This window comes from Drosophila suzukii, chromosome 2L (assembly GCF_043229965.1).
Source record: "Drosophila suzukii chromosome 2L, CBGP_Dsuzu_IsoJpt1.0, whole genome shotgun sequence".
In the NCBI taxonomy this organism is placed as follows: Eukaryota; Metazoa; Arthropoda; class Insecta; order Diptera; family Drosophilidae; genus Drosophila; species Drosophila suzukii.
In genome coordinates, this window is record NC_092080.1 from 4,097,451 (window position 1) to 4,122,717 (window position 25,267).

At 37.7% G+C, this 25,267-nt stretch overlaps 5 protein-coding genes and 1 long non-coding RNA gene across 6 annotated transcripts; 5 read left to right on the forward strand and 1 right to left on the reverse strand.

The window, feature by feature from the left end:
* Positions 1-12,613: 12,613 nt before the first annotated feature.
* LOC108005943 (trypsin alpha-like) lies at positions 12,614-13,369 on the forward strand. The gene has a single exon (XM_070996335.1). The coding sequence runs from the start codon at positions 12,614-12,616 to the stop codon at positions 13,298-13,300; it is 687 nt and encodes a 228-aa protein (XP_070852436.1). The 3' UTR covers positions 13,301-13,369.
* A 244-nt stretch (positions 13,370-13,613) lies between these two features.
* On the forward strand, positions 13,614-14,409 carry LOC108013056 (trypsin beta-like). The gene has a single exon (XM_017078676.3). It carries the CDS (start codon positions 13,669-13,671, stop codon positions 14,407-14,409), a length of 741 nt encoding a protein of 246 aa, XP_016934165.3. The 5' UTR covers positions 13,614-13,668.
* Positions 14,410-14,860: 451 nt separating this feature from the next.
* Positions 14,861-15,680, forward strand: LOC108009099 (trypsin delta). Its single transcript, XM_017073167.4, has one exon. It carries the CDS (start codon positions 14,901-14,903, stop codon positions 15,633-15,635), a length of 735 nt encoding a protein of 244 aa, XP_016928656.3. The 5' UTR covers positions 14,861-14,900; the 3' UTR covers positions 15,636-15,680.
* Positions 15,681-16,376: 696 nt separating this feature from the next.
* LOC108010751 (trypsin delta-like) lies at positions 16,377-17,273 on the forward strand. The gene has a single exon (XM_017075681.4). It carries the CDS (start codon positions 16,414-16,416, stop codon positions 17,158-17,160), a length of 747 nt encoding a protein of 248 aa, XP_016931170.3. The 5' UTR covers positions 16,377-16,413; the 3' UTR covers positions 17,161-17,273.
* A 133-nt stretch (positions 17,274-17,406) lies between these two features.
* Positions 17,407-18,165, forward strand: LOC108006040 (trypsin alpha-3-like). Its single transcript, XM_065864547.2, has one exon. It carries the CDS (start codon positions 17,407-17,409, stop codon positions 18,163-18,165), a length of 759 nt encoding a protein of 252 aa, XP_065720619.2.
* A 5,927-nt stretch (positions 18,166-24,092) lies between these two features.
* On the reverse strand, positions 24,093-24,476 carry LOC139352195 (uncharacterized). Its single transcript, XR_011603626.1, has 2 exons — positions 24,243-24,476; positions 24,093-24,186 (listed from the first exon to the last, which is right to left on the reverse strand). It is a non-coding gene; the product is annotated as an uncharacterized lncRNA (long non-coding RNA).
* Positions 24,477-25,267: the final 791 nt, after the last annotated feature.

The following is a 25,267-nucleotide window of genomic DNA, read 5'->3' on the forward strand; positions in this document are numbered from 1 at the left end:
TATTCGTTCTGCGAGGCTAAAAATATTATGTATTTCGATTAAAATTCAATGCTTAACAAAGGGAATACCATATTTTAACAAAAGCAATTGCATCAAATGATTAAAGTCTAATTTCCTTGATTCCCAGTAACAGTTGGTTCTACTTAACTCTTTTGGTTCCATTTTAGCCAGAGGCTTAAAATTTGGAAATTCGTGGAAAAAACCTTAAACCTTTCCGCTGAATTTCAGGCTTTTATGGCTTCTGCTTAAAATTTGATTCACAGTCGCGTCATCCGCACAATGTGCAATTCACAATTACGTATGTGGTTGGGTGGTTGAGTGTTTGGGTGGTTGAGTTTATGGGTGGTTGGGTGTTTGGGTGGTTCGGTGGTTGGACAGCTGAATTGTTTGGGTTGTAAACTGGCCGCAGTCAAAGCGTAAAACGCAAAGCGCACACGTTACTTTGCTGTCGATTTAATTAATTTCGCAAATTTGGTTTCGTTTATTTATGCATTGCTCGCCGTGTGGGGGATACAGTGCGCGTCATATGCAAAATAAATACGGGCATTGTGCACACTGCACACACACACACGTGCGGACCATGCATATATGTATACCTATGGGTTCTGGTATCTGGACAAACAGGCTCCATCTCCCAACTGGATGCAATGACAACCACACAGCATCTGCCACATCTGCCGGATGCGCTCGATTGCACAAACGGATCCTGCATTTAATTCCGATTGCCATTGATACGAATTGGCCATGTTTTGGCATAAAGGAAGTATCACACAAAAAATGCTGGCCAAAAACAAATGCACTTTTTATGCGGCTTAAGGGTGCGCGATAAAAAGCAACAGGGGCTTACAAAATCCCCTTTCAAATTGAAGCCAAATTAATCCTTTTAATTTTGCAAGATTTTAAAATAAAATATTATTGCAGTTAAAACTTCATGGTATAAACTTTATAAATTACCATTTAGTACCTATCACTTTCATTTGAAATCCTTCAACAAAGTGCCAAGTTTAATGAAAAGCTTTCCGTTTTTGCACTTACCGCCCACCTGGAATTCAATTAGTCTGATGCCATTCCAGTTGCCTTTGACCCTCGCTAATGTCAATTAACGATAAACTGCAACTGCAGAAATAAGTCAGTGGGAAAATCGTACAAACAAAGCTTATTCGCCGGTCGACAGGACCTCCTTGAATCCTTGATCCCCGCGAAGGGCAGTCAAATGGAAATTTTTCCACCTAAGCGACATAAAATTTGCTACCAAATCGGTTTATGGCAAAGCGAAAAGTTTTTCCACCGCTTTCCCAATTTTTTTTTTTGCGCCAAGGCTTGCTATCGAGAGACTTAAAACTACAACAACGAAAAATTTCGGATTCGCTTTTGCGAACCACATTTCCATGGACGACTTTTTTGGGCGTAAAAATTTTTGGAAATTGCATTTGCATGTGAGCGCGTGGAAAGTCTGGCTGGCAGTCATATTTTGCCCCTTTCGGCCATAAAAGCTGAAATGTTTGCGGCCCAAAGGAAAGGCTGTGAGAGGAGCAGAACACGAAAGTGGATTACGAACAGCGACCGCCGTCGCCTAACTTCAGGGACCGGCTCCTGAGCTACCCACTTTTTTAAGCCACCACTGCACTGAAAAAATAAAAAAAACCATTTTAATATTTCTAAATTCAAATATGTAGCTACCTAAGTAATTTTAAAATATTGATTTAATTTTTACACACCATAATACGATTTTTAATCGTACATACATACGTTGCGTTTTGTTAATGGGGTATTATAAAATAATATTTCAATAAACTTGAGATAATTAAAATGGTACCCATAAATCAATTTTGTATTCCTTATACTATCATTTTTGTTTGAGAAATATTATTTACTATCCTAATACACCCGAGGTTTTTTTAATAGTTACCTCAAATAAATAATTCAATCCATTTACTTACCAATTTTTGAATAATTTAGTAGGCTACCATGTATATTTATGTTTTATAGAAGGTTGTACAGAAATGCCTTTCTAGCACAACTTGAAACTGTGTAAGAATAACCCAAAATTGTTTATAATTATAAGTTATAGATATAGGATATTATGTAATAAGATATTTTCATTTAATATTCTTAGTCTTACATACATACACATAAAACAGTAAAAATATAATTTTAAATATACTTACCGTATTTAACTTAAGTTAAGATAGACTCGTATATATAATAAGCCGTTTGACAAACAAACCGATGTCTAGTTGACCACACATATAAGAAAATCTAAAGGTACCCTTAGAATGTATTATAAATTCTTAAATGAAGAAGTATTTTCCCCAGTGTAATAAACCCCATTTGTACCCCTTCTGATCCCCTGCAATCTGGCTGTCATTCTGTCTCCATCAATTTGGCGTTGCACAAAACAGGTGAATTCTGTGCTCCCAACGCCCTTCTGCCGATTTCTGAGCGCCTGTTCGAAATGCCACCTCCTGCGCAGGGGGGGGGGGGTCAAAGGGGTTTTCCGGCGTTCAAGGATTCTATGTTGAAAGGGGGTTCGTCTGAGTGCCCCTCTTTGTCTATTCAATTGAGCGGGTTACACTCTACACTCTGCCATGGAGATCGCCTTTCCTCCGGCTAAACGGCCCTGTTCCCCTTTTTTATTGGCTTTTGCGTTCTGATGCAATAAACTTGGCTAAAAGTTCTCGCGTCAATCGGCGGTGGGGATTTTTCCGCCGGCAGGCAAAGTGGATCTGAAAAGTGCGTGTATCCGAAGGATGCGTGATGATGCTGCAGGAAAGCAGCTCAATGGGATTGGATTTAAAAACTATAAGCTCGGGCTTAGTTCAAGTAGCTGGAAAAGAAGATTTAAACTGTAAATAAACTGTATAAAAGAAGTGGGGAGGGGGGAAAAATGTTTTTTACAATTTAAACACACTTTTGCAATTTTTTGTTACATTTTTAATTTGAATATTTAATGAAATAAATAACTAAGTAAACTGCTTTAAAGACCCAAGGAGTTGAAAAAAATTTCTTTTAAAATTTAAACACGCATTTATAATTTATTTTATAATATTTCTATATTAAATATTTAATCTACTTTTTTGTAATTAATTGAAGAACCCACTTTTCATTCAAATATATTAATTGAGTAGCAAAAAATGAAACACTTTCCCCATGTAAGCCCAAAAATTTCCTGCCAATGACTGCCTTTTTTAACCAAAATTGAAGCCATTTAAAAGGCCTTCACTTTCAAAGGCAGCTGCCAGTTTTTATTATGCTCATCAAATGGGTATAATTCAATTTTCCCAATCGAGAAAATCGCAGCACGATTCGCTGTTCGCGTACGTTTAAATAAATGGCGAGGGTCATAAGCACCCGGGGACACGCCCCCAATGCCCTGCCGCCCCCAAAATCCAACCAATTTCCACAGTTTTCACAATTTCCATGGGTTGCCAACTCCCGAAACGAGTGAAACAATCGTCCATTTTCAAGTTGGGCCATAAATCATTGTGGCATTGCATTTGGTTGCATTGAAAGTTTCAATTTTCCCTTTGCCTTTTGCCGTTTTCCATTTAGTTTTGTTCGACTGGCTGGGAAGGCAGTAAAAGGTTTCTTTTTTTGGGGGAAAACAGTTGACAATGCCACATTAATCATACGCACATGCAGGCAGTCCAAAATGCTTCTTTAAAAGCCCAAAGAAAATGGCTGACGTTTATTAAAACAATAAACAAATCATGCTGTTGCATAGCCAAAAAAACAGAGAAATACAAATAAGAATGAGAGGAAAATGGAAAATGCAGCTGAGAACTAAGGACTTTTCCTCCCAAATGACACATAAACATGTGGCTCACGTACCGAGCATAAATATTTTAATTCTACCAAAATTTGCTGATAGTTTTATGGACTCGCCAACGAGACATGTCCCGAGCTTAAGGATCTAACCAAAAAATGCATTTCTATTTTTATTTATTTGCCTCAGCTGTTGACTGGCAAATAATTTATGTGCCTGCCTTGCATTTCAATTTATTTCACAATTTCCGCTCAGAATAGCAAAAACTTTTCCACCCAAGAATATAAATTCAAAGTTTAGTGAAGGCAGATGAAAAGTTAGAATTATGATGTGAGCAAAAGATCTTAAGTGAATAAATGCAATCTAATGGGTTTTGTTAAGCTTTTTTTGATGTAATCAGGCTGGATTTCTTTTGTAATTGAATAGGGGAAAAAATCTAAAGATTAGATTATTTTATTCATGTCAGCACAGAACACGAATCCTTTGTGCATTTTCACCGCTTGACAAGCTGACTTCCCCCAAACTAATTTGTCAAAAAATAAAGTTCACAAAGAAACTGTCAAGGAAAATGCAAAAGAGTCGGCGAAGCATAGAATTTAAACAAACATATGTAAATATTTGTTTACTCTGGCAAATAGTTGTACTCCCCTCGAGAGTGAAAAGAAGAGCCCTGCACCTTGTTTTCTCGAGTTTTCCCCCTCACTTTTTTTTGTACACAACTTTGTCTGGGCGAAGAAAGAAGGACCAGGGAAAATTTCGATTACCCACTTCAACCCACTTCTCCAGTTTTTCCTTGGGAAAAAAGGGGTTTTCCTCCAGTTTCCTCGTCTGCTGTTTGCCGATTCTCGTTGCACTTTCCCAAGTGCGCTCCATTGGGATGCAATTAAATACTCCGCATGAGCGGACAAATAACAGTAGCTACGACTTTGAAGCTCCTTCTCGAAGGTAGCGCAAAAATGCCGAAACCAAAGGAGAACAATATTTGTATTGGCTCGCTTTGTGGGTTCCCCGGTTCTGTTTGTCATTTCGTGATTCCCCCACTGCACATTGCTTCAGTTTGCCGGCGTTTAATTAAAAAGTCAAAGGTCATACCCCACAGATATTTCTGTGTATCGAATTATATACATTTCCCTGGGTCCTTTGGCATTTCTTTTTTAGGTAACCAACTCTTTGAAGGCATTCTGAATGTGGTAGTCTTAGTATTTTAGTTCTAGTCTTGAGGGGTTACAAAGGCTTAATCAGATTTTTGTAGATATTGCGTTATATGTTTGGTTAGAAAACTATCTTTTAAAATCCTTTGTAAAAACCTTAATAACATGGCTATCATAATCAATTATATAACTCACCAAGCACACAAGCACAGATTGATTCACATTCATGCAAACCATTTTTTTCTATTTCGCATGCTTACTACTTGGGAGATTTCCCATTTCGGGGTGTCCTTGCAAGGATAGCAGCTGTTGATTCGCTGCGTTGACGTATTTTAATTTATAATGCAATCGCTGGCTGGAATCGGATCCTTTTGGGATTCGAGACATCCCCATAGGGGCAAAGCCTTTACAGTTCCATATTGCTTAACCCCTACGCGGACACCTTCTCCTCTTCGTGCGTGTATTGAAAAATACACCGAAAAAAATAGTGTTTAAATTAATATTATTATCCTACATAAATGCGTTTAAAACAATAATATAAAACAATATATCAAGAATATATTTATAAATAGAGTAATATATTTTAAGAAGCGCTCAATATATAAAACAATATTAAACTAACATTGATAGGGTTAAATCTATTCTTAACTATAAGGATATTAAATATTGTATTCCTTTTAAAAAGCTAGTCAACCCAAATCATCCTAATTCCTCGTTGACTAACTCAGATACAATCACTCGCCTAAAGATTTATCATATGCTTCTATTAAACTTTCGCTGCGCAAGAATCTCTAGAATATGAATGCTTAAAAAACTGATTTATAGTATATTAGTATTTTTCTGTATATATTATTTCTTGGTGCTATTTGTTCTGCCTATTCGTAATTAGACGAATTTTACATTATGTATTCTTTATAAAAATCTAGTCATCCTTGTTCTTCGCTGACTGACTCAAATATAATATGCTATCCCATTACTATCTTAGAGATTGACCTTATAGGCATGTTTGTAATAAATTTGCGCTGCGCAAGAATCTCTAGAACCTGCATGCTTCAAAAACTGATTTATTTTTGTATTTTTCTTTATATATGAATTCTTGGTGCTGTTTTCTCTCCGTGTAGGAGCATCATAGCACGCGTGTGGTGTCACCGTCTGTCGCCTTGTCTCCGACTCTGGGCTTCCCTATTTCCCTGCGTGTGTTTGCTCTCGTGAGATTTACAACGTGACAGCGCACAAGTCCAAAAGTAGTAATGGGGGGAGGGGGGATCCGATTCCGAAGAACGGGGCTTGGGGAAGACCCTTTAGGTTGACCCATGGGTCTTACACCTGGGGTACAAAATGACTTCGACGACGACAGCGACACGTGCCAAGGACACTGATTTATATGTTTTCCATTTTTGTTTTATTAGCGGCCTCGTATCTCTGCACTTCTCCTCCCTCGGGGAAAACGTGCATGGAATTAATGAGGGCTTTCCGCTATCTCCTTCCGCCAGCTGGAAACCGAGAACACTACAAGTATTTTTCCCTATTTTCCCCCGCCCTTTAAAGCGGTCTGCTGAATGGGCAAATTAAAATGAGCATGAAATAATCATAAATTGCGCATTGGCGCATTAAAATTGCCATCGCTTAAAGTCAAGCTTTCATTTGCCAGACGATTTAGAGAGGGGGGAGGCTAAACTGGCTGATGGAGGGGGGGATCAGACGATTTCCCGACAGCTGTGGGCGCCCCATCAAAGTGCCAAGGGGGGTGGAAAGGTAGAGCGGAAGCTGGCAGCTATGGCGCCGGAAATGGCTGCGTATATCCTGGAATAGGAAGCCATCGCTATCGCCATCGCTGGCAATAGTTTTGCGGTGCTTTGGTCGCAGTTGCATTTGTATTTTACGATATGAATAGATCGCAGATTGGCGGGCAGCCGGGAAAAGGGCAATTATGAGGCTGTGCGGGTTGTTCCTATAAGCCATATCATCATATTATTACCTTACCCAAATTTACTAGGGATTATGTGGAGCTAGAATTTCCAAAAAAACAATTTTAAAGGTATTAAAACAATATTAATACATGAAGGGCAATTATGAGGCTATGGGGGTTGTTCCTATAAACCGTATCATCATATTTTTATCTTATCCAAATTTAATAAGGGTTTTATAGAGCTAGAATTAAAAAAAAACATTGCAAAGGCATTTTAACAGCATTACATTCCATTTTGTTTATATAAAGGACAATTATAAGGCTGTTAGAGGCTGTTCTTATAAACCATATCATTATTTTATTATCTTATCCAAATTTAATATAGATTCTATAACGCTAGAATTGGCAAAAACAAAATGTATAGATACTAGAACAATCCATTTGTTTTACATACTTAAAACATTACTTATGTTGATATCATATTAAGATAAGAGCTAATTTTAAGATAAGATAATATATTTCAAGAAAATAACTGATCCTTAATATTAAACTCAAATTCTTTCTAGGTTTTTGTGTTTTTTTGGTTTTTGGAACTCTCCTGAAACTTAGTTCTATGCAGGTCCCCATACCCCATCGCTTTTTATCAGCCAGCCACCAGATTTCGTCCGCTGGCCAACCGGCGAACAAAGCCAGAGAACCGCGGCGAGATTTTCATTTCAATTTGCTGCCAAAAATGCCCACAGATTTCCAGAGGGGGTTTCCATGAAAAGCGGAAAAACGGGTAGCAGTATCCAGAATGGGTAGGTGAAATCGGGAGCTCAGCAGACACGCAGTCGTTTGGTAGCTCGTTGGCCAATTTAGTTTTAACGTTGCAGCTGCTGCCTGTGTTATCATTCAATTGGCGCCTGCACTGCAAGTTTGCATAACAGGTAAAAATATTAAAGGTGGAAGATGGAAAGGGTAAATCTTACAGATAGGTTAAAAATTATTTAACTATTGAAGAGAAAATCGGAAAAAGGAATGTATACTGAAAGTAAAAAATATTTTTAATATTAAATAGAAAGAAATACTTATTTAAAGTGTAAATTGTTTACCTTAAGTCTGTACAGACTTATCCACCGAAGATAGAAACGAAATCCTTCGGATACCACTGCTTTTCCGAGTGCATCCGATTAGTGTCCATAACTATGAGTAATGACCATTCGGGCCAGTAACTCCCATCTGCAGCTCCCGTCAAGGGTTTTAGCCGGATTTGGGGTCGAGTTTAATTGGGCGAGTGCAATGCTCACTTGGAGCAGAACCACTTGACTTGCCAGCCGAAGAGCCGAATTCGATGGAACGCCTGCTGAAATTAGCTTAACTAACCGAGTCCCGGGGCAGTAGTATCTGCTACCCAATTCCCTTTCCCCTGGCCAAACTGACTACCCAGATCCCAGACCCCGTTCTCACCTTCACCCCGAAAGGCGATAGTTGTTGACAAGGATAACAGCCCGTTGGGCATTTTGACCCAGCGTCAAGTGCATGACTATCTGATTGCATTCTATGCGAATTTTGGCCGGAAAAGCGTTTAAAACATCGAACTGCGTGGGGGAAAACGTGATCGGAATTTAAGCTGCACAGCAAACAAATTGTTCTTATAGGGGAGAACACTTTAAACACATTTTTGTGATGAAAAAGATGGATATAATATTTAAAATATTTACAAATATTCATTTTTTCAGTCTGAATTACAATATTTAACTTTTGTTCAATCTTAAGTTCAACTATCCACTATAAAATATTTAAAAATTTATGACAACAGTTAGAAATTTATATCTACATCTATACTATTTAATGATCATTTTAAGCCTTGCAATTATAATTATTAATATAATAAGTACATTTTAATGGAACCATTGTTAGAACTTAACAATTTGTATACAGACATGTTTGAGATGCATGTTTTTTTCAGTGCTCTTGGGGTAGAATAGGATCCTAATCCCATCGAGGGTTTGCCCCACTTGCATACGAAATTGGTTTAATTCAATATAATTTTCAAACAAACTTGTTTCTGCGACCACATCGGTTATGAGTCAGCGTTTTAAATTGCTTTTGTTCATGGCTAGCAGCTTTTTGGCCGCGGGCCATTTTCAGCTATGCTGTTCAAAAGTCTGGAAAGTAATTCTATTAAAAAATATTTAAAAAAAAAGAACTACGTTCGCCCAAAAGAACTAACTACATCAGCAGGATTGTGGGAGGAGGGGAGGGGGTTTTAAAACTCGATAGCATTTTAGCTGAATAAACAAATTTCTTCGGCGAGCAAGCAAGAGCCAAGCAAATATGAAATTCCATTAATTTGATGGATGCTTCAGGCGCCAAGAAGCGGAGGAAATGTGTGATAGCATTTCGAGTACAACACCATGCACCCCACGGGGCGTATGATTAATGCAACTTTCTGCTGCCGACAGGCAATGTCAGTGAAAGCACAATGCATTTATTAATGAAGAACAAAACATTCCGATAGAGCAATCTAATATCGAATTCACTTTGTTAAGGATACAAATTAAAAATGTAAAGGGTAGTTGCAAGAAATTAAGTAGAAAATATGTGCCCTATCACCATATCTTTCGTTGATCTACTTACATTTTTTTCGGTTTTGGAAAGAACAGAATTATTTTCAATACATAAACTGAATTTAAAGAGCTTTAAAAAATTATGTGACAGTTGACTTAAAACATATTTAATATATCGTAAGTGTTATTTTACTCAACACATGATAACATCTCTGAAAAAGAAATGTAAAATAGGTTTTAAAATTGCTGGTTGCACAAGTTTTGTGTAAATCTGAAGAGAACCCCCTATAGAGGAGAAGTATTACAACAAACATATTCTTACAGAATAAAAATACAGTTCTAAAAGTTTTTTGGAGGCTTGTAACTTCTTTAAGCAATACCTTTGCTAAGTCTTCCTGGAGTTCCTGAGGTTTTTGAGCCTGCAGAACGCATTGTCGGCGGAAGAAATATTAACATCACTGAAGTTTCCTGGCAGGTTTCTATGTTCTGGGGCTCTATGTTTTTGGACTTGTATTATCTGGAAGAACTACGGGGAACGGTGATCAGGATCAGAAACCAATGGTGGTGCGAATTGAAATATCAGTGACGATATTTGTGCTGGATGGACTGCCAATGCTGTATGTCATGGAGATTCCGGTGGAAGATTCCGAACTGGAAGGATGTATTGCCTCGCCTCTGGTCTTTTCGCCAGTGTGGCAAAGTACAGTGTGGCAAAGTACAGTGCAGACAAACAGCATTAGACAATTAAGATAATCTTTATATGACCTATACAGCTTTTTAGATTCGTAGCAATGTTTTCTATCCATTGTTATTTCTGTTTTTAATAAATACCAAATGGGAAAAACTTGGATATTGTATTTGCTTCTACATATTCGGCACATAAGTTGATATCAAAAATTTTGTTTGTGTTCAAGATGCTGTTGCCATGCCGATGATAAATAATGAACTAGGAAAAGACTTTAAAGTTTGTTTTAGAAACTTATCATGGTGAATTCTTATTTATTTTGTTAACTCTTGTACCTACATTTTGTCAAATAGATTTAATAGCATTTAAAATCCATCCCCGGAAGTAAGAAACACTGGTGTAATATGCTTGACCGTTGCACCAATGCGAAACTAGTGCGGTTACACCCACAAGTTGTTGGTTAATAATCAGAGGTCCTCCGGAATCGCCAAAACAAGCAGTTTGTCCAACAGATCCGACAAGAATTAAATTCTGGTGTATATAATATTGTGCTCCATTGACGTACGACCAATTAACTTTAACCCATACGCCATAAAGATGTTCAGGATATGCATACACCACGTTATGAAGACCATTCCAATAATAATGCTGTGCCGACGTTGCTCCCCAGCCAGTAGCGTATGCGGACGTTCCAGGAGCAGGAATATACTCGGCCAAAGAAATCGTTTGCACTTTGTTGGAAAACTCCAGCGGTTCACTTAATCGCATCACAGCAATATCGTTAAAAGTGTCGTTGTAAACATAAGTTTCGAAGGATTTAATGGCTGCAACTTTGGCAAGTCTTCCGCCGGAAATGCTTAATGCGGATCCTACTCGAATTTTAAAGTCTTCGGCCTCAAGTCGTCGTCCTGCTTTCGTAAAACGGCAATGTGCAGCAGTAATTATAATATCTTTGCTGTAAATGGAGCCGCCACAATAATGTTGTCCGTCAACCTGTAAGGAAACCTGCCAGGGAGCTTGTTCGATTTCAATGGTACGTCCTCCGATAATGCGTTCTTCCGGTTGGGGTACTCGTCCTGCAGAAAGGACATTAAATGCCAATAGCAGAAGAAAGCAGCTGAAGAACATCTCGACTAGTTTGGAAGAGACTTTAGATCACAATGACTTGAGTACGAAAAGAAAAAGTCTTTTATAGGCCACGGATATCATTATTTTTTGTGAGGGTATTTTCACATTTCCGAAATTAGACCCTGTTCTAAAATTGTAAAAGGGGAACATTCTCAAAATGTTTTCATTTTCACATTTACGATAAGCAAATTGAAAAGTAAATAATTGAAAAAAGTTAAGCTAATTATAGGTGTTCAATTGCCTGTTGTGACAAACGAACGACTTACCTCTTGAATTTAATGGTTTTCTATACTTGGATAAAGAAGTTGAAGCAATTCGTCTTTTTAGATAAGTAAAGTTTCTGGTGGTAAGTATAAGTTCTTTTCGATTAAATGTATTTTTTAATCTGCGTTCTAATTGTATGATTATTTGTAGTCACCTATTTTAACGCAGGTGTGATGTGAAACATTATTTCCCTGTACAAAAAGAATATTTCCTCTTTGGTTTGATTTTTAATAACAACCAATATCAACATTCCAGTAATAAATAATGTTTTACATTAAGGGCAATCGTATAGAAAATTATTACAATTTGTATATGTAGTGATTTATAAAGTGCTTAAATGTTTTAATCGGTTTTAATAAATAGGTTTTTGTTTATTTTAAGAACTAAATGAATGGAAGTCAAAGAAAGTGTATCCGACCCCTTAAAGTGTATACATTTTTGATCAGAATAACTAGTCGAGTCGATCTAGCCATGTCCGTATGATCGCAATGATCTCTGAAACTATGACCTAGAATTTAGGGATATAGTATACAAATTCTTGGGCTTTCTGCGCAACCTCAGGTTGTGTCACCTTCAATCCAACGCCCATAAACACCTAGCGCTCACATTTTTGAAGACATTTTTTAACATAAATTAAAATTTATTTTATTGATCAATACATATATCTTCATTCATAATAATAATCATAACAGTCGCTACGTTAATTAACAAGTTATGAATAACTTAGTCAATAATTCAAAAAGGACTCCCATGGTCAGTAGAACCGGTATCATACGCTATTTGTCGCCACCTTAGGCAATCGACGGTCTATCTTGTTTTCACAATTGAATATTTTTCTGTGAAAATAACTTTTCTAACTTATCATATATGACTAATTGCTTTAACGTCTTTCGCCAAATATAGAAAACCAATAACAGGTAATTGAACACCTATAATTAGCTTAACTTTTTTCAATTATTTACTTTTCAATTCGCTTATCGTAAATGTGAAAATTAAAACATTTTGAGAATGTTCCCATTTTACAATTTTAGAACAGGGTCTAATTTTGGAAATGTGAAAATACCCTCACAAAAAATAATAATGTCTGTGGCCTATAAAAGACTTTTTCTATTCGCACTCAAGTCATTGTGATCTAAAGTCTCTTCCAAACTAGTCGAGATGTTCTTTGAAATCGAACAGGCTCCCTGGCAGGTTTCCTTACAGACTCAAGGACATCATATTTGTGGAGGTTCCATTTACAGCAAAGATATTGTTATCACTGCTGCACACTGCTTTTTTACTGAAGATGGACAACAACTTCTGGCAGAAGACTTTATAGTTCGCGCAGGTTCCGCAATGAAGAACTCCGGGGGAACCCTTGTCAAAGTGGTAGCCATTCAAACCCATGAGATGTTCAAAATTACTAACTTTAAATACGATATTGCCGTGATGCGAATAAGTGAAGCTCTAGAGTTAACTAACAAAGTACAGACGATTCCTTTGGCCGAGAAGAATCCTGCTCGTGGAACGCCCGCATTCTCTTCTGGCTGGGGATTTTCGTCACTAGAGTTTAATCATGTGGATGGATCTGTCGAGTTTGTTTCTCCTGTGAATCTTCAAGGCGTGCGACTCCAGATCAATTCGGCGGACTACAATGGAATGGTATTGAAAATACCTAAGGATGTAATTTCTGCCGGGTCTTTTGAACAAACTACTTGTATGGGCGACTCCGGTGGACCTCTGGTTGTTAACCAACAACTTGTGGGTGTCGTCTCATCAGGTCCAGAATGGTGCGATGGTGATGCAGATTTCACCAGTGTCCCTTATTTCCGAGAATGGATTTTAAATACCATTGAATCTATTTAATGAAATGTGCAAGAGTAAATAAAATATATAGAAATTCACAATGGCATGTATTTAAAGCCAACTTTTAAATGCTTTTCTGGTCTCTATCTATTACTTATCCTTTATTATTACTTAAGCAACATAAATTTCTTACATTTAAGTCAAGCAAATATGTACATTTAGCTGTAGATAAAAACAGTTTTAGAAAACAGACGTTTTTATTGCCAACGACCTCAACCAATGCCAACCCTTGACTGTGATATAGGTTTAGCTGATTGAAAAATACTCATTAACATTCCACTTGTTATGCATTTGTATGCTGTGCAATCTTACTACCAAAGTTATATTTGTACGACTTTTCTCACTCCTCATTTAAACACCAGTTGGAAATGTTTATCCAGTGGATTTTACTGATCTTAAGTGGCACCCTGATTTCTTCAAATTGGATTTCCGATCGCATCCTGGGAGGCCAAACGGTGCCAATTGAATCGGTTCCCTGGCAGGCTTCTCTTCAAAAGTTTGGAGTTCATTGGTGCGGTGCCGTAATATACAGTGAGAAAATCGTTTTAACGGCAGCTCACTGTACTGAACATGGTTCGCCCTCTATTTTCTCTGTGAGAGTCGGTTCATCGAATTCCGAGTTCGGTGGTCAGCTGGTGAAGGTATCACAAATACTGGAACATGAGGACTATGATCAGGACGATGATATATCCAATGATATAGCAGTGATCCAACTTAAATCCACTCTCAAAATGGGGGTTGGTGTCAAACCTATTCCACTTGCGAACTTTTCTCCAAGCCCTGGATCTTTAGCTTCGGTTTCCGGATGGGGAGATAATGGAGTTGATGAGGGGTCATCTGAGAACCTACTGGTGACCACAGTAAACATAGTGGATTGGAATAACTGTCTGAGTTCCTGGAATGGAGAAATCACCAAGGATATGATTTGTGCCTTTGCTCCGGGAAGAGATTCCTGCTCTGGGGACTCTGGAGGTCCTTTGGTATCCGGTGGTAAACTAGTTGGCATAGTCTCCTTCGGAGCGGAGTCTGATGACCCGGATTCTCCCGGAGTTTATGCTAATGTCGCTGAGCTCAAACCTTGGATCTTAAAAGCTGTTCAACGTCTGTAAAAACGCCATAAAGACGTTTAACAAAAAATGCTAATATGAGAAATTAACTTGCCTTAAAATTCTTTTTTATATAAAATATATAATATAAAGATATAATATTTATAAAAATATTTTATTTTATTAATAAATAATTTCAATTTGCAATTTTCGAGACGTAAACGTTCATTAAGACGTTAACATACGGACACACGGAGTGGAACTCAGCTAGTCACCCTGATTAAAAATGTGTTGATTTATATTTAAGGGTTTAAGCTAACAGCCGCTGAGGGCTTATTGAATACCATTTATAAATTCGTTTAGTTGACTTGCCATATTTTTAGGTCTTTCCGTAATTGGTTTCTTACAAATGTTTAATTTTTAAAAAATGCATTAACATTCTTGTGTTACAATGTTAGAAATACGGAATTGCATTTGCAACTAGGGTATACTACCTATAAAAAAAAGGTGCACACCATCGCCGAAGTCACTCTTAACTGTAAAAGCATTTTGAAATGTTCGTCCAGTGGGTTTTTCTAATCTCCAGCGTTACCCTGATATCCTCCAAAGGGCTTCCGGAACGAATCGTTGGAGGCGAAGAGGTATCAATCCTATCGGTTCCTTGGCAGGCTTCCCTCCAAAAGTTTGGCTATCATAGCTGCGGTGCTGCCATCTACAGTGAAGATATCGTCATAACGGCAGCCCACTGTATCAAAAACACTGATGTTGACATCTATTCCGTGAGAGTTGGCTCATCGTACACCTTTTTCGGAGGTCAGGTGGTGAGGGTATCAAGGATACTGACGCACGAAGGTCACGCCAAAAGTATGTCCTACGATATAGCCCTGATTCGACTTCAGTCCAAACTTACGATGAATAGCAGAGTTAGCGCCATTCCTTTGGCCGATAGTTCCCCCGAAAGTGGATCTCCAGCCACGGTTTCAGGATGGGGAGCTGTTGAATTTAATAAGGAACTGTCATTCGCCTTACGCGAAGTTGATGTGGACATTATGGATCAGAAGCAGTGTCTAAGGTCCTACGGAAGAGTCATCACCCAGGACATGATCTGCGCAGCCGCCCCGGGAAAAGATGCCTGCTCCGGGGACTCAGGAGGTCCTTTGGTGTCCGATGGAAAACTTATTGGCATTGTCTCCTTCGGAACGGAATGCGCTCATCCAAAATACCCCGGAGTCTATGCCAATGTGGCCGAGCTCAAGCCTTGGATCTTGAGTTCTGTTGAAAGACTATAATACTTTGTTAAACAAAGCTTGAATAAAAGAATGCTTATATTTCAATATACATTTGTTAAAAATGGGTTGGGTTTAAATACAATTGCTATAAATAAACTCTGTTTTCCTTGGACAAAATATAAAATGATAATATTTTGGTCTGGCTGTGTATTTTTCAAAGTTAAAAGCCATTATATCAAAATAAATAAAGCTTGAATAAATTCAAAATGAAAACTGTAATTCAGAGAAGTTTTTTTAATGGGGCATATTATCCGTTACTTAATCTTAATTATTATAAACTTAGTTAATGTAATAACCAATTAAATCCCTGACTTCATATTTACATACACAACTTGAGAGCATTTGTTTATACATTTTATAAATTAAGTGATATTTTAAAATAACATATATTAAAAATTTTCTAAATATACATATGTGTAAAGTAATTCTTAATTTGGTTCTACGCATTCTCACAGTTTCGGGAATTTTTCCAATCAGCTTAAGAATAAATTAACTATTTCCTTTAATCAATTTTAGCTTGGTAACCAATAACCATAAATTGGCTTTCTAAAATTAAATTACAATTCTAACTATAGATTTTAAAAAATTTCTAAAAATTTATTAGTTTATATTTATAGATTAAAAGCTTACTTATCATGGTTTCTTTTAAGTAATTATATTGCTTACTATTTATAAACATTCTTGAGTTAGTATGTTTCAAAAATAGAACTGCCATAGCGGTATATAAAGGAAGGGCATACCTGGGTTTAGGACAGTCTTAACATCAACACCGTTCGAAATGTTCATCCAGTGGATTTTTCTGATCTCCAGCGTCGTTCTGGCGTCTTCCAAAAGGATTTCCGAGAGAATTGTGGGTGGTTACTCAGTGCCCATTTCCTCAGTTCCTTGGCAGGCCTCTATCCAAGAACATGGCATACACCAGTGCGGTGCTGCGATCTATAGTGACCAGATCCTTATAACAGCGGCACACTGCTTTCCCCAACATCCTTACGGCTATACGGTGAGAGTTGGCTCTACGAATAGGAACTTTGGAGGCCAGGTGGCTGAAATAGCAAACATCATCGTGCACGAAGGCCATCATGAAACACACAACATATCTATCAACGATATTGCCGTGATTAAACTGAGTTCCAGGCTCAGGATGGATGACACAGTACGTTCCATTCCTCTGGCAGATAGTACTCCCCCAATGGGATCTCCCGCCTCGGTTTCTGGATGGGGACGTGTTGGATATAATCAACCACAATCCGACATTTTACTGGAGACCGCGGTGTCCATTTCGAATTGGTATTCCTGCCGGTATTCCTACAGACAGATAATTCATATTACCAAGGATATGATCTGTGCCTCTGGTCCTGGAAGAGACGCGTGCACATTTGATTCTGGTGGTCCTTTGGTATCCGATGGTAAACTTGTTGGCATAGTAAGCTTTGGAAGGGGTTGTGCCTCTCCTGATTACCCTGGCGTCTATGTTAATGTGGCTAAATATAAGCCCTGGATCCTAAGTGCTATTCAAAGAATTTAATGCCTTAATAAGCACGAGGAAAAAATATATTTAAATAAATTCGAAAATAAAGTTCTAATTGTTCATTAGCAAGCTGGCATTAAAAAAAACTATTTTCCGTTAAAAAATCTAAACATGCTTTTTTTTTGAAATGTCTATCTATTCATTAACATTCTTTCGCTGCGTTGGTGATAAAAATACACTTTGCAACCTATAAAAGAGGGTAAGCATGTGTTCAGGTCAGTCTGAAGTCTAATTTTGGTCGGAATGTTAACCCAGTGGATCTTCTTGGTCTCCATCGTCATTTTGATATCTGCTGAAAGTAATACCAAGCGGATTTTTGAAAATCACTCGGTGCCCATTTCTGAGATTCCTTGGCAGGCTTCTCTTCACAGAAATGGGAAGCATACTTGCGACGCTGTTATCTACAGTGATCGGATTGTTATTACGGCAGCTCATTGCATTCCCACAGATAATAATACTGAAATAACAATCCGAGTCGGCTCATCCATGAGTAACTCTGGTGGTCAGGTAGTCAATGTGTTAAAAATCGAAATACACGAGGGATTTGGACAGAGTTTGTCCAACGATATAGCCGTAATCCGACTTCAGTCCCCTCTCCAAATGGGTGTCAATGTTAAATCCATCCCACTGGCTAATAGTTCTCCAACACCTGAATCTTCTGCCTCGGTTTCTGGATGGGGATCTGTAGCATGTCATCAGGCAGAGTCTAACTCTCTGCTGGAGACCAAAGTGAACATAGTGGATCTGGATAGCTGTCAGAAGATCTATGGGCAAGGTATTACAAAGAACCTAATATGTGCTGTGCCTTTGGAGAAAGGTTTCTGTTCAGGGGGTACTGGAGGACCTCTAGTGTCGGATGGAAATCTTGTGGGCATCGTATCTCTTGGAAAAGGATGTGCTCATCCGGATTATCCTGGAATTTATATTGATGTGGCTCAGCAGAAGTCCTGGATATTAAAGGCTATTCAAAAGGTTTTATGTCCATGTTCAAAAAAAGTATAATAATATAAAAAACAAAACGTGAATTATAACATATTCAAAAATAATAAACCTTAAATCTTCAAGAATATATCTATCGCCATCTGGTGGGCAAAGTTTATCCGCGACGTCCGGAACTATTTGCATGCACCCCTTTTTCTTTCAGTTGGCTCCTTCAGAGGACCGGGATATTCTCCCTTTTTCAGGGATTGTCTGCAACTTAATCTCCCCGCTGAGTTTGGGGCAAGAAAAAGCGATTTCCGAGTCATTGGGCAATGCAAACTATGCAATATAATCGCATGATATATGCCTAATCTCTGCTGCAAACTTCCCATGGCCCAGAAAATGGAAAACGGAACCCGAGGAAAATACCCAGCCGCTAAGCCAGTGGAAGCTGCCTTTGGAGAGTCAATTCCAGCGATTAAATTAAGAATGCATAACTTGCAGGGTTAACAATGTTACAGGACTATGGACTATGGGGTGGGGATAAGGAATCGGTGGATAGGGCGTAAAGGACCCATAGAACAGGGAGCAATTGCCTTGACAGGAGCACGAACGGAGTCCCTGATTTTTATTTGCCATTCTCTTTGCACCCATTTCTCCACTCTTTCGCGAGAGTGCAAAAAAGAAAGTAGAAAGCGGTGCAACCTCTGCTACTTATCTGCTTTTTTCAATTTGCGATTGGTTTGCTGCAGCCCCACTGCTATTAAGGCACTGAAAAAAATGTACTGAGATTTTCTTTAAGAAAAAAAAATATATTTTCATTTAAATTTTTCTATGATTAATTTTTAAAAAGACTGTTTTTTATTTTTTTTTACTTTTTAGACTAACTAAAAAAATGTAATTCTGTAGCTAATTCTTTTTTTTATAAATAGAAATATAAAATTTAAGGTTCTTTGAAGAATTGAAACAAACAAAATTAAACTCCATTAAAAATATAACATTATTTTAGATGAAGTTTTAAATTAATTCATTTGTTGACATCACATTTTTTTTTGTGATTTTAAATATGGTTTTAGGACCAATTTGTTTTCCACAGTGTACTTTTCCTGACCTCAGCCATTCCCTGTCCCTTTCTCCCATCAGGAAAGTCATGTCGGAAGGCGTCCTGTCTCTGGATCCTGTTCCCCATCCTGTTTGCTTATTTGTTTGCACTCTTGGACATGGAACGTGCCTGCCCGGGCCTTTTATAAACATCTTGTATAACTGGCGGGCAGTTTCCTTCATCCGCCACCCACTTTCACCCATTACCCGCCGTACCTCCCCTTATATATTTGTTTTTAATACAATTTCTTCTTTGCTGCGCTTTGCTTTGGGTTCTGCAAATAGTTTTCATAAATGTTGTGGTTATATAATAATGGTGGAGTGGTGTAGGTTGGCTCCCAGTGGCCATCTCTTTTAATTTGTTCAAAAGCGAGTAAAGGGAAACAAAAGCCAAGCAGCTGAGGCCAGGATATGCTGCTATTACAATAGAAGATTACCACACCTTTTTTACATCCCTTTTATACGTCGTTTATGCGGAGCAGTTTATAATATCTCTTGAAGTGAACAAGCGAGAATAACAAAAACGATAATATAGGTGTCCAAAAGTATGCAACAGTATTTTTAAAGCCGTGAAGTCCCTTTTTAAAGCATACTTTTAGGCACTTTTATGGGGGATTTTAAAACTCTTGAGCTTTCTGTACAAACACATATTATTGTAAATAACAAAAACGATTATATAGGTGTCCAAAAGTATGCAACAGTATTTTTAAAGTCGTGGAGTCCCTTTTTAAAGCATACTTTTAGGCACTTTTATGGGGGATTTAAAAACTCTTGAGCTATTTGTACAAACACATATTATTGTAAATACTTTTCACGGATTTTCCTCTATATTCCGCATAACTGTCAGCATTTTTTCTGCCAGACATATAATTGAATTAATCCCAACTCTCCTCATTCCTTTTTTATCCACCTCGTTTGTTTACTCCTTTCACAAAAGCCCCTCACAGTGCTAAAAAAAAGTTAGCACACATGCACTATTAGCTTACGACAGCATATTTGCGAACGTGTACGTTAACTTTTTTGACCACCAGACATTAAACACACACATCCTTATAACCCAGTAAAAAAAGGGTTAAGTCCAAACAACAGCAAAAAATATGGGATCTCAGCTGCATTTGTGGGCGGTTGTGGCCTGGCTGGCTGGAAGGGGGCGTGGCACAAAGGGCAGCATGTGCCGTTGTCTTTATTGCCGGCTTTTAAATGTTAACAAAGTGCGTACTTTGTTGTGTGCTTAACTGGCATTAAGAGCGACTAAAGCTACACACACAAAAACCCCAATCATTAACTTGTCTTTTAATACAGAGTGCACTCCATAAAAAAGGGAAGGAATTTTAAACGAGATGCGTTTAGTTAGCACATCATAAAATGCGACTAATTTGCAATGAATTCTTTTTCTTCCTGGCAACATTTATGATCTCTTGAACTTAATTTAATGGGTTTCAGACAACTAAAACGTTATATTTTGAGTAGATTTATTTATTGATTTCATTTATAATTTAAACACTTAGGTATTAAAAGTTTAATACAACGTTTTGAATAATTTATAATATCTCTCGTTCATTTTCCTATATCATAAATGGTTAAAAACACTTAGTTTTGGCTTAAGTTTCATTAATATATTACTATCTGCAAAATATATTTGTTTTTCATTATATTTAGAACCTATTAATAATCGACTATTATTAATATTTCTTGACTATATTTACCTGTATTTATGGCTAACAATTGCTGCCTACAAAATTAATGAATAACCAAGCAGATGTCAAATGGTTTCTAATACTCGTTTATTATGTTTGAGCAATGGAGAATTTTGCAAACGAAACCAAAGCCAAAATCTTTTGGTTGCCAGAGCACTGAGATTGAGAACATTTTCTGGCCAAGACGCTTTTGGTTGAGAAACCGCACGACACACTCGACCTGTCAACACATTTGGCCCCTTTGAACCCCTTTTCCTGCCTCTCAAGGCTTCTTCCCCTTCGTTCCCCTTTCTTTTGGGCCGCACTCGAAGGATTCGCATCTGACATGACCATATATCGTATATTATTATGCATGCAGTGCCAGGCAATGGCCAGAAGAATATTCAAAGCATTTAGCAACTCATTGTCCCTTTCGCCAGCACAGAACCACCAGCCACATCAGCCGGCAACAGAGAAGCCCAAGACGATGACGATGAAGACGGGGAAAAATGTATTCATGGCCCCCCAAATTGTATAATTTAAGTTTGCACATAAAATCACACCGCAAACTTGGGAAAAAGGCCCGAAAAGTAGAAGCCGCAACAACAACAGCACTCAAGTAAACTGACATAGATACGGGGATATGTGAATTGCTAGGGGAGCATATATTATACAGGGGGAATTTCTACGGACCAGGGATGGAGAACCATATATTGTCAGGGGTGTCCTATAGGGAAATTAGCAAAGGTAACATGTCTGGGTTAAAAAAAATTATATTTTTGATAGTAATGTTTATTCCTGATAAATATTTATAAAACTAAAACGTAATGATTATTTCTAAGCAATATATAATAAAACTTGAATCTTGAAAACTTGAACCTATTACTAGGAATAATAATAATAATAATATACATAAGACCTATCATATCAATATCTTATAAGTATATTTATGTTTTCTTGACAGATTATTATAGATAATTTTAATCATAATAAATTTTTTTGAATATTTCTAATTCTTAAAATTTTCTAAGCCCTGATTGCGAATTTCCCTAACCAGTTTCGTACTTTTCCTATACCCTCCTCCCATTATTAAAATACGGCTAGGAAAGAAACTTGCAAAATTGTATAATATAAGATGCCTTTATATATAATACCTATAATATATAATATACATAAGACCTATGATATTAATATCTTATAGGTGTGTTTATGTTTTCTTGACAGATCATTATAGATAATTATTATGATTTTTTTGAACATTTCTAGTCCTGAAATTTTCTAAGCCCTGAATGCGAATTTCCCTAACCAGTTTCGTACTTTTCCTATACCCTCTTCCCATTCTTCGAATTCGGTCGCCTCTATTACACAGTTGAGCACACAACGGAACCGAATTTCGCAACCACTCCACTCAGCCCGCCCACACATCAAATTTAAATATTTTAAAGAGGAAACCGGACGCAGGACACAGGACACACCGACAGAAGGCACAAAGCACAAAACTTGTGTGCCATAAAAGCGCTATAAAATTGCACAAATAGCATCGGAAACGTGAAGATCCTGAGAAGAGATTGGGGGTACATGTGTAAGTAAAGTTCCAGCCCGATATCTGCTGACCTAAGTGCGTGTGCACAAGAACCTTAACGAGTGAGTGGAGGTCCTTTTCCGGCGACTCCTTTTTGGCCAGTTCCTAGCAGCAATGTAAGTCATTGTCATCGCCTTCGTATCGGACTCATTTGCCAAGAGGATGATATCTAGGTTGCCTTTTGTGACCTTTTGCCACCCGCAAAACGAAACCTGATTTCGTTTTAATTTTTCCTTTCTTTCTTTTGGGGTTTCCTGGGCGACAATCTCAACACCCAACACATCAGCAAAGTTATGGCACTCCAAGGCTTTCACACGGTCCATTTCGGGGCGACAAATTGGTCTTAAGGCTGTCAAAAGGGTCTACGCTCAAAATTCTTAACTCCTGCATTTTCCGGTGAATTTTTAAGGGTCTAATTCCCATCAGAAGTCCTTCTTTGGTCATCAGTTACTTGGGGTTTCATACTTACTATGAACTTGGGAGGCATTCTGTGGGATGCCTTAATTAGAATGCCATAATGGAACTGCCACACACACACACGGCTCATAAATAATTTATACTCCATGAAAACGAATGTGCAAATTTAAATAATCAAATTCTATTTTGGGGGGAAGAAGCAAATATTGTTCTCTCGGGCATTCCACACACAATCATCAATCGAAAGAAACCACTTTTGGGTTAAATCGAAGGGCTGGCAACTATTTGGCCAGACGGAGAAAAAGGATAAATGAATTTGCATAAAATTTAAGTGAAAGCATTTTCCACCTGAGATTCAAAAGAGCTGCCTTTTCACTCCGGAACCTCAGCAGATTATTCCTGTGGCCCTGTGGCCTTCCATTTGGCATGGCCGTCAATCTGTCAATTTAAGACAACAATTACGATAAGTGAGTTGGGAAATTTATTAAGCCAATCAATGGGTTATGTCAAACTTTAATTGTCTTGGCTTGTCAACTTTGTGAAATGGCCAGATGTTTTTGGCTTCTGACAAATATGTAAGGACTTTAATTCTCATGTATTTTATTTGACAGTATAGAGGAATGTAGTTCGATTTGTTGGCTTTAATTGGTGAGCTTTTGAATTCTGTGGGATTTCTGATGGGGGATTGTTAATTATACCTATAAATCAACCTGCTAAATGTGTTTCTTCGTTGTTGAATCGTTGGTTATTTTAATAACAAGTTCTTGCGATCAAACTTAATTTCAGCTAAGCACTTCTTTTCAACTACCAACCAAGCATTGCCAAAGTTTCTCAGATGGAATGGATTAAATTAAAAGCTAAAACTTGGGAGTACATACCCATCCATTTTACCTCTTCCCCTCAACTTTATACCCGAATGCACCTCGACCACTTCTTAATTTCTCCCCGGGCTAAACCTCAAACTCGGCACCCACAACAACGACAACTTTAATTAAGTGAAAATTATGATGCTGTCAGGAAAAGAAGGAATCTGGTGGGTGGCAGGGAAAGGAAATGAAAGGAAAGGCGGGGAAAGTGGGTGTGGCCCGCTGGTCACATGTGGCGTATGAATAATGCACAATCTCAACTAATTAAGCCGAGTAAATGCATTAACAACTCGCCGCGGCCTCTGGCCCCAAAAACTGCAATTTTGTACAGCAGTGCAGGGTTTCCAAAAGTAGCAGCAACAACAATTTAGGTAACATATTGTTTGTTTTAATTAAAATTTCTGTTCCAAATATGCGACGAACAAGGACGAAAAGCAACGGGGTAGTAGTATTAAATATCCTGAAAGTAAACCATTTAATAGGGAGTTCAGAAAATTAGCTACTATGTGTACAAACCGCTTAAATCCAAACCCAAAAATCAATATCTGGAAAGTCCATGTCCGGTTCTGTGGCCATTGCCGCTTCCATTGGACCTCGAGGTATCGGAAAGGCTTTTATAGTGATCAGAAAACCAAATAGCACAAGGCTATATAATAGAAAGAAACTCATTTTTACTCTTTCAATTTTTATCTCTTTTCAACATATGATTTTATTACGTTTTGACTGAAAGTAAAAGGCTAATGCGTCTCAGAGCATTAGTAATCTTTATAATAGTCAATATCCTCATGTGACTGCTTACGGGTAGGCCTATGAGCATATGCAGTATATGCCACAAACAAAACATCAGTCTCCCCATTGGACTTCTCATTTGACTCCCAACTAAACTCCTCGTTGGACTCTCCATAGGGCTCCTTCCTGGACTCCTCATTGATCTCCTCCTCCTTATTGGACTCCGAGTTCCCTTCTTTACTTGGTTTTTCAGAGGTGGATTCTTCAGTGGTAACCTCAGAAGTCTTATCGATAGATGCGTTGCTAGATTCCTTAGAGAATTGTAAAGTGTCAGTAATTGAGCAACTAAATGATTTTGAAGTTTACTTTGCATTGGATATTATACTAACTTTTGTGTAAAACCATGATGGAGAAGAAACACGTTTTTCAGTAGAATCTCCTTTACTCCGAACTTCAATCTGATTTTTAAAGCTTTTCGAACTGAATTTTGGCCTGGCAGCAACCAAAACCAAGAAAATCACAAAGTAAAAACAAAAGGTTTGAGCTCGGAACATTCTTGACTGAAATTTGGCTTTAGAATGGTTTAACTTCTCGGGCCTGAAGAGGTTTATATACTCATTCAAACGTTTACATTACGAATAGGAATTTCCATCAGAAGTAGTTATTTCTTTACAAATGGTTTGCAATAAAACTAAATTGGTTTACGTTTTGCAGAGTACTTAAGATAAGTGTGTCTGTCTAAGTGAAGCTTACTAAGTTTCAGAAAATACAACTTTCAAGTTAAAGTTTTTAAAAATAAATATTCTAATTAA

Bases quoted from the DNA above. Each gene is read 5' to 3' on its own strand.
- LOC108005943 (XM_070996335.1), top strand. From the start codon at position 12,614: ATGTTCTTTGAAATCGAACAGGCTCCCTGGCAGGTTTCCTTACAGACT.
- LOC108013056 (XM_017078676.3), top strand. From the start codon at position 13,669: ATGTTTATCCAGTGGATTTTACTGATCTTAAGTGGCACCCTGATTTCT.
- LOC108009099 (XM_017073167.4), top strand. From the start codon at position 14,901: ATGTTCGTCCAGTGGGTTTTTCTAATCTCCAGCGTTACCCTGATATCC.
- LOC108010751 (XM_017075681.4), top strand. From the start codon at position 16,414: ATGTTCATCCAGTGGATTTTTCTGATCTCCAGCGTCGTTCTGGCGTCT.
- LOC108006040 (XM_065864547.2), top strand. From the start codon at position 17,407: ATGTTAACCCAGTGGATCTTCTTGGTCTCCATCGTCATTTTGATATCT.